Below are 14,465 nucleotides of genomic sequence, written 5' to 3' on the forward strand. Positions count from 1 at the left end.
AACCTAATTGAATGCATGAACACATCCGCTGAGCACACATATAGGAGCAAAATCACTGATCAAATTTATGATTTGAGTCACTCCAAGAGTCTTGCAACAGGAATGAAATCGAGTCCCGCAATAGCTACATGATTCGCCACTTGATAAAAAATTGAATCTGCACCTCTCAGAGTACCTTCAAACAATTAAGAACATGTTGAAGTAAAAAGTTATTAGGTGCAGACGTCTGCATGAAGGAAATTATTATAAAGGATTAATGCGAGAAAAAGTACGCACCAGAAATTAATCAAATGTGATCTCTGCTCAAGATTTGAAACAGGGAAGAAAAGCATTTCGAGTAACTTCATCCACCCATTCGAGCTGTTCCCACCATCTTCTGTCTCCATAAATAACAATGTTACGCTCTCTTGCGCTATTGGAATCAAGTGGAAGCTTTTTGAGCTTATAGCAATTCAAGAAACTCATCGATTTCAGATGTGGGAAGGGCAGGGGCTTCCAGTAAATGCTCTTCAAATTTATCATAGCAGTTAATTCAAGATTTTGGAGTCTGCCAAATGGGTTTAGATTTGCCATCACCTCTGGAACTTCTGCAAACTTTCCCATACTTGCGATTTCTTCCATATCACGGCAACTCCGTACATCAATAGACTCGAGGTTTGGAGCGAAGACAAGGAATGTCAAGTCCTTCAACTTATAGCAACCGAATATTTCAACCTTCTTAAGACTCTGGAAAACAAATTGTTGAACTTCTCCTGTATAATCCATCTTTAACTCCTCCAATTGTTTACACTCTGTAATCCATAATCTGTTAAGTTGCTTCAGATCTGCCAAGGCTGAAACTTCAAGCGATGTCGAATCGTTGAAGCATTGGAGTAAGAGTGCTCGAGTACAACATCGTAACTTATGCGAGCTCAAAAAGCTTTGGAGACCATGAGTACTTCTCAAGTTGAAGCTAATCACCTCTAAATATTTCAAACCAAGCAGTTCCTCTACTATGAGTTCACCCCCACCAAATAAAACGCTGTCTTCTGATGCTTCATCAAAGGCATTATGACCAGCACCAAACATTCTCAGGACATGTAACCTTGAAAGATTAGATATTAGTTGGCGTGGAATTGTAATTAAACTCCTTGTGCATTCCAAATCCAAACATTTAAGATTTACCAATGCCTTCAACTCTCCTGGCAACTCTTCTATGTCGGATTCTGACAGGTCAAGATGTTGCAGTGAAACCAACTTTGAAATCCCCACTGGTAAGTTGGTTCGTTTGCTGTATGACAGATTTAAAACTTTGAGGGAGGGCATAAATTGGAAGAAGTCATTGGGGATCATCTGAAGCCCATTTCTGTTGAGGAAACAAGTGAGGAGATGAGGACATGTAGGAATCTCTGATAGATTCGTAATTTGATTGTGCATCAATGACAATCTCCTTGCCTTTTCCCATCCTCTGACATCGGGTGCTTCAACTAATCCAACGCCAGCATAAACCAAAAAATTCTCTTTCTCCTTTTCAATATCGCATGCTATCCACAATGCCATATCTCGAACTACGTCATGCATTTTTACTTCACCATCTCCTCCCTCTTCCAGTAAACAGACATGGAGAAGAATACCCAAAATATAGTATCCTTGGTTTTGTTCTCCAAACCTGTCCCTCTCTGTCAAAAATCCCTCGCCGATCCAACAATCTATCAAATCCTCTTTAGAAATGCAATAATCTTCTGGATATAAACAACAATATAAGAGACATGATCTAATTGTGTCACTGGGCAAGCTATCGTAACTGAATTTTAAAAGAGGGTAAACCTCGTTTCCCAAACCTGGAAATTGAGAACTTGACGTTCTTAACACCTCAATTGCATAAGTCCATTCTTCAGGTGTCTTCTTGCAAGCCATAGCTCGGCCAATGGTAATAAGAGCTAGTGGCAAACCACCACACTCCTTGGCTGCTGTTTGGGCTAGTTGAAGAATATCGGGACGACCGTTCAGAGTTTCTTCTCCAACTTTCTGTTGAAACAGCTCCCAAGCATCGATATCTGATAAGCACGCCACTTTAAACTTCTTGTGAGCTTCCATCAAACCACAAACTTCTTCGGAACGGGTTGTGAATATCACTTTGGATGTACTATTTTGTGGGCCAGGAAGAGGGACGCCCACTTTTGTCAAATCAACCCGCTGCCATAAGTCATCTAGCAACAGCACAAACTTCTTCTCCTTCAAAATCCTGAAGATGTCTAAAGCTTTCTGTTCAATTCTTCTATTCTTCCATCCACCGTTCAACAAACCAATCTTCTCCCCGATAGTTTCTTGAAGGTTTTCAAGTCGCAGGTCTTTTGACACGACGGCCCATATCACATAATTAAAATTAGTTGGACTCTCAAGAAATTTGTTGTTGATCTGGGTCAATAGTGTAGTTTTACCGACACCGCCCATGCCGTATAGGCCAACAATTCCGACTGATTTTTCTTCAAGACATCTCCAAACTTGCTCGAGTTGTGATTGCAGGCCTACTACTGTCGGCTCGATAGGCCTTTCATCCGCTACTGATTCTGGAGCTCTCTCAGCTACCACTTCAAAGGCTCCTTCGGCCATTAAGGTCCCGACATCTCTTAGCTTTTTAGCCACTTGTTTGCCAAGCTTGTAGCTTGAATGGCAGTTCTTGGAACAGTAGCCTCCAAGACATAGTTTCTCAATTTCTTGAGAGCCATGTCTTATCAATTCATCAGCTTCAGCTTTAACAGCGTCCACCCTCGAAAGCCAGCCTTGAACTTTGTTCAGCCTTGTCATCATTGGTTGCCTTTCAGCGTTGACGACTCTCGCCATCACATCGTTCTTTGCTTCGATTAGTTTTACCAATTCAGTCTCCAAGGCTATGACATTTTCTTGCAGGTTTCTTATATATGCTGCTTTTCCAAGAAAGCAATCCAGGCAACGATTGAAAATAGCGCCATCGCATGAGATTGAGATTTGCAAAATGTTACCCATTTTTTTTTTTTTTTGGATAATAGAAAACAACTACGAGAAACCAAGATAATTTTAGCAGAAGCTGGTGCGGATTGAAAAAAATTTGTGTTTTGTAAATTTAGAAAGATTAGGCATGTACCATTCGCGACTGCTTTACTTGCATTCAATAAATTGGCCTTTTGCTTTTGTAATTTTTTTTTTTTTGACCGAGAGGTATCTTGAGGAAGATCTTCACCTATAGAAGGTTATTTTAAGTTCGTATAATAATTCTCTTAATTATAGAAGATATTTTTAAATTTATACTATAATTTAAATTAAAAGTCTCTATTCGAATTGAGAGGTACAGATTTTTTTAATAAAAATAACTTTTCTATGACTTAAAATAAAGAATAAACTCAATCAAGTTACTTAAGGACCTATTATCAGTGAAGGCATCCTTTTACATTTGTAATTAATTTAACATTTATCCTCAGCTTGTAATTTAATAAAAGAATTCTTCTTGTTGTCATTGTGACCTTGCTTTTTGTTGTTCCTTTTGTAATTAAATATAACAACTTTTGCTTTTTTGTGCCACTAACGATTAAAATATTAAAAGCAATTAACGTATAATATTACTTTTCTGACCAAGGCTTCCAACAAGGTTGATCATGATAATTGAGGGGAAACAACGCAGCAACCCTTTTTTTGTTTCCGAATTGGCACGTCGTTTAAATAAAATTCATAAAATAAAGAAACATTGGTTCAGAAAATTTATTGTGTTTATATTACATTAACCATTGGCCGTCATAGTATATGCAGAGTAATTAATCAAACCCCATTGAAAGCCAAAGTTGGTAACCGGCTAGCTAGAGCGCCATAATAAAATACAATAGATATAGCTAGTTAAATCATCTTAAAACCGACATGAATGTTTAATTAGCCAAATAATGGCATTAGACTAATGTAGTAACATGATAATATCAAATAATAATTGTCATCATAGAGAGTGGTTTGCAAACAAACTTTCGCTAATCTTGATTGTGACACCCTATATATAATAAACGAAAATAGCCCCCCTTTAATTGCCAATTGCCATAAGTTATAGTAGTAATTTTCTCAGCAATTTCATAATAATTCATCAGTCTGCTAGAAGAAAACAAATATTTTTCCTGCTTCTCGAATTGAAAAAACACCTATCTCGTAGTTTTTAGTTTTTCCTCACTGAATTTCTCTGTTTGTCAAAAACAATACTGTAAAACTCCCAAGATCTTATACTTTCCATTTCTTAAATACAACATTTCTTTCTGATTTGCAGAAAAAAATTAATTCAGAACAACATATGACAATATGACTTCATATCATACAGTGCAAGAAAACTGAACCCTTTGTAGAAGATAAAATGCTTCCTCTGTTAGCGTGAAACAGCCGACGAAACACATAGTTCAACTTCATTGTTGACTTCATAAAAAATTAATGTTAGGGACCTTCAGAAATTTCGGCATTTGAGTAGTAACTTGAATGGCAATTACAAACAAGCCGCCGCATTATGTTAAACATTTGAATTAGTAACAAAATTTAAGAAAATTATTATATGTCATGTTATTAACATAGACCCTTAGTTCGGAGCCTCATATTGGAGAACAGTTATGTTATTTTATTTTATTATATTATATTTGAAGTTAAGATATAATAAACATTGAAATACTTAAATATTTAGGAATGCTTTTCAAAAGTGATAAAATAAATATACGTTACACACGCATAATTAAGCACTTCCAAAAACACACCCTAATTAATAATGACATCATATTATAATGTATCCCAAATCCGTTCATCAAGTGACGATTTAAGAGCACTCTCAAACACCCCATAATAAGATTATATTTTTCCAATCCATATAGTTTTTGATGTATATTTTCAAACTTCTCATGATCAGACACATGGGTACAAATCATATTTTCTAAGCTCTGAAATCCCCAGATCATGATATCAAATGTCGGAATTATTTATAACTATAGTGAGAGGTCTGGAGGTGAGCTAATCCAGCCAATCATACTGTTATTTATGACTTTGATTGTCGAGGAAGAAATATTCAAGCTGCAAAAGTAAAGAACACATAAGAATGCTAGGATTGATTATAGGGAGCGGTTTCAGAGACAAATTGAAAGTGAAGCTGCATTAAATTCCACGTCACTACCTGGATGAGGGGGTTCGTTGCTCCTGCTAGCATTGTTGGATTGCAAAGGATTAGGCATCGCATTCTGAGAACTGGACTCCATTGAAAGCATCTTCAGAGATATTTTCCGGCAAAAATCCGACTGAAATTTGAGACCAGTACAAAATGATTAATCATAGTACTCCATGTTGCCAAAATGATCAAAGAATATAAAACAGAAAACATGACCTAATTGTCGTGCAATGAATAGAAATAAATTAAAATAATAAAATATGGTTTGAACAGATAATAAAAATGCTGGAGGCTATTAGGTGAAAATCTTCTTTCCAACAATAGCCACTATATGATGGCAACGACAAAAATGAATATATATATATATATTTCAGTTCCTTTCTTTTTTTTTTCTTTCTTCAGTTTCACAGGTTAGAAGATTTGCAACTTTTTCCTCTTCCAACTTCATTCTTCTCTCCCTTTTTTAAAAAAAATAAAAAAAATTTCAACAACGGCATCATCCGCTTTATCGTCACCACAAATTAATGACCATCAAGAGCCAATATCATTTGATACTTATTTACCCCATTTCCCTCCTCTTTTTTCCACTCTCCCTCTTTGGAGACTTTTCTTTCCCAATTTCCCAAGTACATGGCTACTTTGCACCACATATACATGTCTGTGCTTCCATGTGCACGGTTCACACATAGATTTACACAAATAAATATCAGGAATCTTTAAAAGGAAAAGAAACACATAGGAACAGCCCTGCATTGAAGCACATATATAAGAAAAGAGCATTTACATACAAGTCAAACAAAAAAAGCCTCAAACTGGAATTACCTGACTTGTGGCAGAAGTATATATCTTTTCTTCAAACCGCCCGGCCATGTTCTTGAGTTCATTTAATCCCTCTGGGCTAGAAAATGGAAGATGTCTCTTCAATGTATCCATTCTATTAAAAAACACTATGTTAATGAGTCACTATGCACATTGTTCAGTTTCTCAGAGAACACTCAATCAGTATACAATATGAAGTATTTGAATTCTCAGGCCAAGATCATAATTTGACGAAAATACAAAGTACATAATATCTAGGAGTCTCTAAGTTACATTTAATGTAACATACACAATTCATCTCAACCACATGAATTGCGGGTCTCATAATTTTATGTGGTTGAGATGAATTGTGTAAGTTACATTGAATGTAACTTAGCACTTGCATATGTATATGTAAAGGAAGCACAGTACTCTCTGGATGGTTTATGGGCCGATTTGAACATGGGGCTGTCATTGATTTGGATTTTACGTTAAATAAAATAGAAACGGTACAGATTCTCGCGATTACGTGCCGGCCACTGGTGAATTGGTGGCCAGCAGCTACAAATTGAAGATATGGTATCTGTGGTTGGTTTATTATTTTTCATTTTTTTTTCTTTTTGGTCTCGCAATAAATTATTTTTTTCCTCATTATCTTTTGAGAATTATAATTACATCAATTAAACTCATTAATATTTATTAGTTGGATCTCTCTATAATGCTGCATTATTTTTTTTACAGAATCAATAATATAATAAATGTACATTTTAAGATTTTGATCAACAATTTAAAATATTTGTATAAATAAAAAGATATAGATTCTTTAGAAATATTGGTTAATATTTAAAAAAAACTGCTTAAAAAAAGTTTTTTATAAATTAAAATAAAGGAAAAAAAGAGTTATATGAATCACCACCTCTCTTTATTCGCGTTGAATCCATAAGTATTTCTATTTAATTTGAATTCATCAACTTAATTTTAAGGTTACTCTTATTAATTAACTAATTATTTATCCACTTAATTAAACTAATGATATAGATTAAAATATCTAAATCTTAGAGTCTAGACCAATCCCATTATGTAAGAAGATCACACAACATCATAAAAAATTCTCATTAATTACTATTATTGAATTATGTAATATGTCTGTTAGTACTTTTATTTTATTTTATTTTTAAATTTTACACTACAAAATTATTATATTATGAAGAAAATTCACTGACTTTGATCAACAATGAGAGTACTCTAAAAAAAATTTGTTTTCAAAATAGGAAAATTTATTACAGGTAAATTGTTGACAAATTCATCTTAACAGACAATGAGAGGGACTTGAATCAGCAGTGAGGCCAGATATTATTTCAAAGACAGGAGAGCGATAAAAACTACAACCCCTGTTGCCGTTTTTGTTGTCCATATATTGTGAAAAAAAATAAAAAAAAATCAATATGTGAGCGGCAAAAATGATAAGAGAGGTGCCCCTTTGTTTTTTTTTTTTTTGAAGAGGTTGCTATGTTACAGAATCTGTAACATACACACCCAATGGGAAGAGCACACATGTCCTGAGGAGAGAGAAAAAATTCATACAAATGCAAGTAATGGGAGTTGGCTAAAGCTGGATCCGTAAGTTACAGAGTCTAGGTTTTATCTACGGGTAATTTTTAAAAATCTTCCCTGAGGTTTGAGGCTCTTGCAAGTAGATGGTGAAAATTATTTTATTTGTAAAAGGCCCCCTATCATTAGTTAAAATTTTCATTGACTAACTGTTGACTGGTTAAAATTTTCATTGACTAACTGTTGACTTTGAAAAGATAATATTACCCTCAATATTTACAATTCTAAATATTTACAATTTCATAAGTAATTAAAACAAATATTTTCACCATGATCAAGTTATTGATATTTCCTTAAAATCTTAAAAAAATAAAATTACAAATCTTAAAATAATTTTTTTTAAGTTTGTAATAAAATTACAAATCTTAATTATTTGATATAAAAATGTAATTTTTTAAAGTTTGTAATAAAATTACAAATCTTAATTATTTGATATAAAAATATAATTTTTTTTAAGTTTGTAATTTTATTTTTTTTAAGATTTTAAGGAAATTTTAACTGACGTAAACTATTATTGGGGGTAATATTATTTTTTTAAAATCAACAGTTAGTCAATAAAAATTTTAACTGACGGTAGGGGGTCTTTTACAAATAAAATGATTTTCACCATCTACTTGTAACAGCCTCAAACCTCAGGGGAGGTTTTTAAAAATTACCCTTTTATCTACCGGCGGTAATAATCATATGCTGTACGGCAGAAAGGGTGGCAAAAAAAAAAAAAAAGATTTCATTGGCTAACACTGGACAAATTCATTGTGAGCCCTGAGCTGCAAGGTATTTGTCGTTTTGACAACGTTGTGTAAATTGTGCTTTTTACTGCATAAACAATTAATAATTCCAACTTCATCAAATTTCGATTTCATCAACTTTAGAGGAAATTTTTGCCTTTTACTGGTAATTAACTTGTCCAAATTCAATAGTGAAAAGCCATTTACATTGCACTTTCCGTATATATATATATAATATAGGCAAGTGCTAAGTTACATTCAATGTAACTTACACAATTCATCTCAACCACATAAAATTATGGGACCCGCAATTCATGTGGTTGAGATGAGTTGTGTATGTTACATTAAATGTAACTTAGAGACTCCCATATATAGAAACCAACTAATAACTAGCCACCTTAGCTTTCTTGGATCTGTTCGTCCGGGAAATGGTGTCACATCTTTGCCTATCTATTCAACCTTGAATTTGTCATGTGGCAGGCCGTCCTTCTTCTGTCATTAATGGCTTGAATCTGGCGTCTTTCCAAGAGCTACTTTGACCAAAATCAATACAAATGATTTGACATGGGGTAATCCATGACTCGCAGCTTGTTGTAGTGCCGCGTTTCATAGTTTCACACTACAAGAATTATATTCTTTCGCGACCATATTTTTTGTAACGATATAATTTTTGTCATAAAATGTCACTTTTTACGACCATAGGCAATTTTATCGCTAAATGTCTTATTTTTTTGTAACCAAAATTAAGTTCATCACATAAACTCACTTTTTGCGACTAAACACAATTTTCGTCGCAAAAGTATTTACCAATTATATTTACTTTTAATTTATTTGCGACCAAAAACATTGTCGTCACAAATTCTATACTTTCAGCGACCACTTCAAGATTTAGTCGCAAAAAAGAAAGTGATAAAAATAATGTGCGACTTCCTTTTTGTGACAAAACTAAATTTTCGTCTCAAAATATCTACTTTTTGCCACCCCTTTCAAGTTGTCGCAAAAAGTCGAAAGATTTTTAATACTTTTTGGCGGGTAATCTACCACCAACCAAATAATAAAAAGATATTTATAATACTTTTTGCGACAAATCATTACTTGGTTGCTAAAAGTGAAATATTTTGGCCGAAATTGAACCGCCTTATACAATTAAACTCAATTTGAACAAGTTTTTGCGACCAAATTTAAACGTGGTCACAAAAGACTAGCATGTTATATATATTTGTATTATTCTTCTCTCTTTCATTTTTATCTCTAAGTTCTCTCACTCTTATAATTCTCATTCCCTTGTTCTCACTCTATCTTCCTAGCTTATTTTCCTTACAAACTTTTTTTTTGGTTACATAATTTTATTTAATTATCATGTGTAGAAGTGAACTAACCTTTGTGCTTTTTTTTTTTGTAGAAATTAAATATTGAAGATCATATACAAAGAGGTGAAGAAAATCAAGATGCAAGAAGGTGAAGAAAATCAAGAAATTTATGAATAAATATAGTTGTTCCAAATATTACAATGTTATTTGAAGATCATTATGTAATTGTTCCAAGTGTTACAATTATGTAATTGTTCTAAATAATGTAATTTCATTTGCAAAATTTTTTTGTGTATTTTTTTATCAATAATAACTTTTAATTTAATTTTTCTACTTTCATGAAGTTGGTTATAATTGTCTTAATTATTAAAGAAAAATTAAATAAATTATAATTTTATAAAATTATAATTAAAACATAATATTATATTTAAATTTTTTGCAACCAGTTTGAGTATGGTCGCAAAAAATTCTAAATCCGTGACGAAATAATTGGTTGCAAAAAAGTAACGGAGCCAAAGTGAAATTATATTTTGCGACCATTTTTTTCATCGGAAAAAAAGTTATTTTCTGTGACCAACTTATGAAGTGGTCGTGAATACTTTTCCTCAACAGACCTAATGTGACCAACTTGCGACCATAATTTTTTGGTTGCAAATTATTTTTTGTGACGAATTTGATATTTTCTGCGACGAATTTATTGATCGCAGATGACCATAATTCTAGTAGTGTCAATGGCGCTTTCGAGGCAATTTTGCAACGCCTCTTGGCCATCAAACATGTTTTATGTTGAGATATATGCGATTGTTAAGGTTATTGAGTTTGCAGCTTCGAAGGGATGGGATTGTATTTGGTTAGAGACTGTGACTCATCTTCAGCAGCTTCAACTTGTCTCGTGAGCTCCATCTTCAAGCCGCCATGGCAACTGCGCTTCAGATGGTTCAATTGCTTGAGCTTAATTCGTGGTGTGTATTTTATTTGTTCGCACATCTTCTGAGAGGGAAATTCGGTGGCCGACAGCTTATGAGAGTAGGATGTTCCTCCTATATCATTCATAAGGATCTACTTGAGGATGCTTGAGGTCTTCTCCAAATATCACTGCAAATCAGTGATTTCATAATATTTTCTCCTCTTTTTTCTTAATAAAATTTCAGTATCATTCATATGAAATATATATATATATATATATATATATATATATATATATATAATATACATATATATATATACACCTCTTGCGTTGCATTACCATAACAAAAAGATTTTCTTCAACATAGGGAAATTGGCTTTATCTGCATTTATTTATTAAAAAAAAACTGAAAATCAAGAATCGATCTGTTCATAAGAGCGAATCAAAATGAATTGAACCGGTAAAAGGCTATCAGAGATGAATCTTTAGAACACCAAGTCTGAAGATACAACATTTTTTTATAGCAAGATTAATTATAAAAAGTTTAAAACAATTCGAAATTTGTGTTGAATAATTATGAACCCTTACTGCAAGACTAGTAACCAAGTAAACACATCACTAGCTTGGAACAACTTTTGCAACTTTTGGATACATGGTACGAAAAAGAATACAAATATAAAAGCCCGGAAAAAAAAAAAAGGCAGAAAACCAAATAGAACGCACCAACAAATCCGCTGAGCATACACATAAGAGACAAAATCACTAAGCAAATTTATGATTGGAGTCTCCCCAAGATTCTTGCAACAGGAATGAAATCGAGTCTCACAGTGGCTAAACGATACGCCACTTGATAAAAAATTGAATCTGCAATCCTGAGAGTCCCTTCAAACAGTTAAGAACAGATTGAAGTAATAGGCTATTAGGTGCAGATGTCTGCATGAAGGAAGTTAACAAGAAGAATTAACGCAAGAAAAAGTACGCACCTGAAATTAATCAAATGTGATCTCTGCTCAAGATTTGAAACAGGGAAGAAAAGCATTTCGAGTAGCTTCATCTACCCATTCGAGCTGTTCCCACCATCTTCCGTCTCCATAAATAACAATGTTTCGCTCTCTTGCACTATTGGAATCAAGTGGAAGCTTTTTGAGCTTATGGCAATTCAAGAAACTCATTGATTTCAGATGTGGGAAGGGCAGGGGCTTCCAGTAAATGCTCTTCAAATTTATCACACCAGTTAATTCAAGATTTTGGAGCTTTGCAAATGGGTTTAGATTTGCCATCACCTCTGGAACTTCTGCAAACTTTCCCATACTTACAATTTCTTCCATATCACGGCAACTGGTTACTTCAATAGACTCGAGGTTTGGAGCGAAAACAAGGAATGTCAAGTCCTTCAACTTATAGCAACCGCATATTCCAACGTTCTTAAGACTGTGGAAAACAAATGGTTGAACTTCCTCTGTATAATCCATCTTTAACTGCTCCAATTTTTCACACTCTCTAATCCATAATCTGTTGAGTTTCTTTAGATCAGCCAAAGCTGAAACTTCAAGGAATGTCGAATCTTTGAAGTGTTGGAGTAACAGAGCTTGAGTGCAACATCGTAACTTATGCGAGCTCAAAAAACTTTGGAGAGCAGGGGAACTTCTCAAGTTGAAGCTAGTCACCTCTAAATATTTCAAACCAAGCAGTTCCTCTACCACTAGTTCACCCCCACCAAACAAAATGCTGTCTTCTGATGCTTTGTCAAAAGCATTATGACTAGCACCGAACATTCGCAACACATGTAACCTTGAAAGATTAGAGATTAGTTGACGTGGAATTGAAATTAAATACCTTGTCCATTCCAAATTCAAACACTTAAGATTTACCAATGCCTTCAACTCTTCTGGCAACTCTGATATATTTAATTCAGAAAGATCAAGAAGTTGCAGTGAAGCCAACTTTGAAATCCCCACCGGTAAGTCGGTTAGTTTGCTGTATGACAGATTTAGAACTTTGAGGGAGGGCATAAATTGGAAGAAGTCATCGTGGATCATCGAAAGGTTACTTTTGTTAAGAAACAAAGTAAGGAGATGAGGACATGTAGGAATATTTGAAAGATTCGTAATTCGAGTGTGCATCAATGACAACCTCCTTGCCCTTTTCCATCCTCTGACAGGGGGTGCTTCAATGAATCCAAACCCTGCATAAACCAAAAAATTCTCTTTCTCCTTTTCAATGTCGCATGCTATCCACAATGCCATATCTCGAATTACGTCATGCATTTTTACTTCACCATCTCCTCCCTCTTCCAGTACACAGGCATGGAGAAGAATACCCAGAATATGGTATCCTTGGTTTTGTTCTCCAAACCTGTCCCTCTCTGTCAAAAATCCCTCACCGATCCAACAATCTATCAAATTCTCTTTAGAAATGCAATAATCTTCTGGATATAAACTACAATATAAGAGACATGATCTAATTGTGTCACTGGGCAAACTATCGTAACTGAATTTTAAAAGAGGGTAAACCTCATTTCCCAAACCTGGAAATTGAGAACTTGATGTGCTTAACACCTCAATTGCATAAGTCCATTCTTCAGGTGTCTTCTTGCAAGCCATAGCTCGGCCAGTGGTAATAAGTGCCAGCGGCAAACCACCACACTCCTTAGCCACTGTATGTGCTAGCTCAACAATATCAGGATGACTATGCAGGGCTTCTTCCCCAACTTTCTGTCGAAACAATTCCCAAGCATCGATATCTGATAAGCACGCGACTTTAAATTTCTTATGAGCTTCCATCAAACCACAAACTTCTTCGGAACGGGTAGTGAATACCACTTTGGATGCATTATTTTGTGGGCCAGGAAGAGGGACGCCCACTTTTGTTAAATCAACCCGCTGCCATAAGTCATCTAGCAACAGCACAAACTTCTTCCCCTTCAAAATCCTGAAGATGTCTAAAGCTTTCTGTTCAATTCTTCTATTCTTCCATCCACCGTTCAACAAACCAATCTTCTCCCCGATAGTTTCTTGAAGGTTTTCAAGTCGCAGGTCTTTTGACACGACGACCCATATCACATAATTAAAATTAGTTGGACTCTCAAGAAATTTGTTGTTGATCTGGGTCAATAGTGTAGTTTTACCGACACCGCCCATGCCGTATAGGCCAACAATTCCGACTGATTCTTCTTGAATACATCTCCAAACTTGCTCGAGTTGCGATTGCAGGCCTACTACTGTCGGCTCGATAGGCCTTTCATCCGCTACTGATTCTGGAGCTCTCTCAGCTACCACTTCAAAGGCTCCTTCGGCCATTAAAGTCCCGACATATCTTAGCTTTTTGGTCACTTTTTTGCCAAACTTGTAACTTGAATGGCAGTTCTTGGAACAGTAGCCTCCAAGACATAGTTTCTCAATTTCTTGAGAGCCATGTCTTATCAATTCATCAGCTTCAGCTTTAACAGCGTCCACCCTCGAAAGCCAGCCTTGAACTTTGTTCAGCCTGGTCATCATTGGTTGCCTTTCAGCGTTGACGACTCTCGCCATCACATCGTTCTTTGCTTCGATTAGTTTTCCCAATTCAGTCTCCAAGGCTACAACATTGTCTTGCAGGTTTCTTATATATGCTGCTTTTCCAAGAAAGCAATCCAGGCAACGACTGAAAATAGCACCATCGATTGAGATTTGCAAAATGTTACCCATTTTTTTTGGATAATAGAAATCAACTACGAGAAACCAAGATAATTTTAGCAGAAGCTGCTGCTGATTGAAAAAATTGTGTTTTGTAAATTTAGAAAGGATTAGGCATGTACCATTCCTGACTGCTTCACTTGCCTTCAATAAATTAGCCTTTTGCTTTTGTAATTAATTTAACATTTATCCTTAACTCGTAATTTAATAAAAGAATTATTCTTGTTGTCATTATGACCTTGCTTTTTGTTGTTCCATTTGTAATTAAATATAACAACTTTTGCTTTTTTGTTCCACTAACGTATA

General features: G+C 34.7%; 2 protein-coding genes across 3 annotated transcripts; both read right to left on the minus strand.

Annotated features, from left to right (window-relative positions):
* Positions 1-295: 295 nt before the first annotated feature.
* Positions 296-2,985, minus strand: LOC18036709 (probable disease resistance protein At5g63020). The gene has a single exon (XM_006427422.2). It carries the CDS (start codon positions 2,983-2,985, stop codon positions 304-306), a length of 2,682 nt encoding a protein of 893 aa, XP_006427485.1. The 3' UTR covers positions 296-303.
* Positions 2,986-11,172: 8,187 nt separating this feature from the next.
* LOC18037120 (probable disease resistance protein At5g63020) lies at positions 11,173-14,248 on the minus strand. 2 transcript variants are annotated; one of them, XM_024180196.1, is made up of 2 exons: positions 13,013-14,248; positions 11,173-12,850 (listed from the first exon to the last, which is right to left on the minus strand). In XM_024180196.1, exons 1-2 carry the CDS (start codon positions 14,169-14,171, stop codon positions 11,496-11,498), a joined length of 2,514 nt encoding a protein of 837 aa, XP_024035964.1. In that variant the 5' UTR covers positions 14,172-14,248; the 3' UTR covers positions 11,173-11,495. The 2 variants fall into 2 exon arrangements, with proteins under 2 accessions (XP_024035964.1, XP_006427488.1); XM_006427425.2 differs by having other exon boundaries at positions 11,343-11,357; positions 11,469-14,248.
* Positions 14,249-14,465: the final 217 nt, after the last annotated feature.

Source organism: Citrus clementina, unplaced genomic scaffold, assembly GCF_000493195.1.
Source record: "Citrus clementina cultivar Clemenules unplaced genomic scaffold, Citrus_clementina_v1.0 scaffold_7, whole genome shotgun sequence".
NCBI lineage: Eukaryota > Viridiplantae > Streptophyta > Magnoliopsida > Sapindales > Rutaceae > Citrus > Citrus x clementina.

What these genes read in the sequence shown, in the direction of transcription:
- LOC18036709 (XM_006427422.2), bottom strand. Translation starts at nt 2,985, where the DNA reads ATGGGTAACATTTTGCAAATCTCAATCTCATGCGATGGCGCTATTTTC.
- LOC18037120 (XM_006427425.2), bottom strand. Translation starts at nt 14,171, where the DNA reads ATGGGTAACATTTTGCAAATCTCAATCGATGGTGCTATTTTCAGTCGT.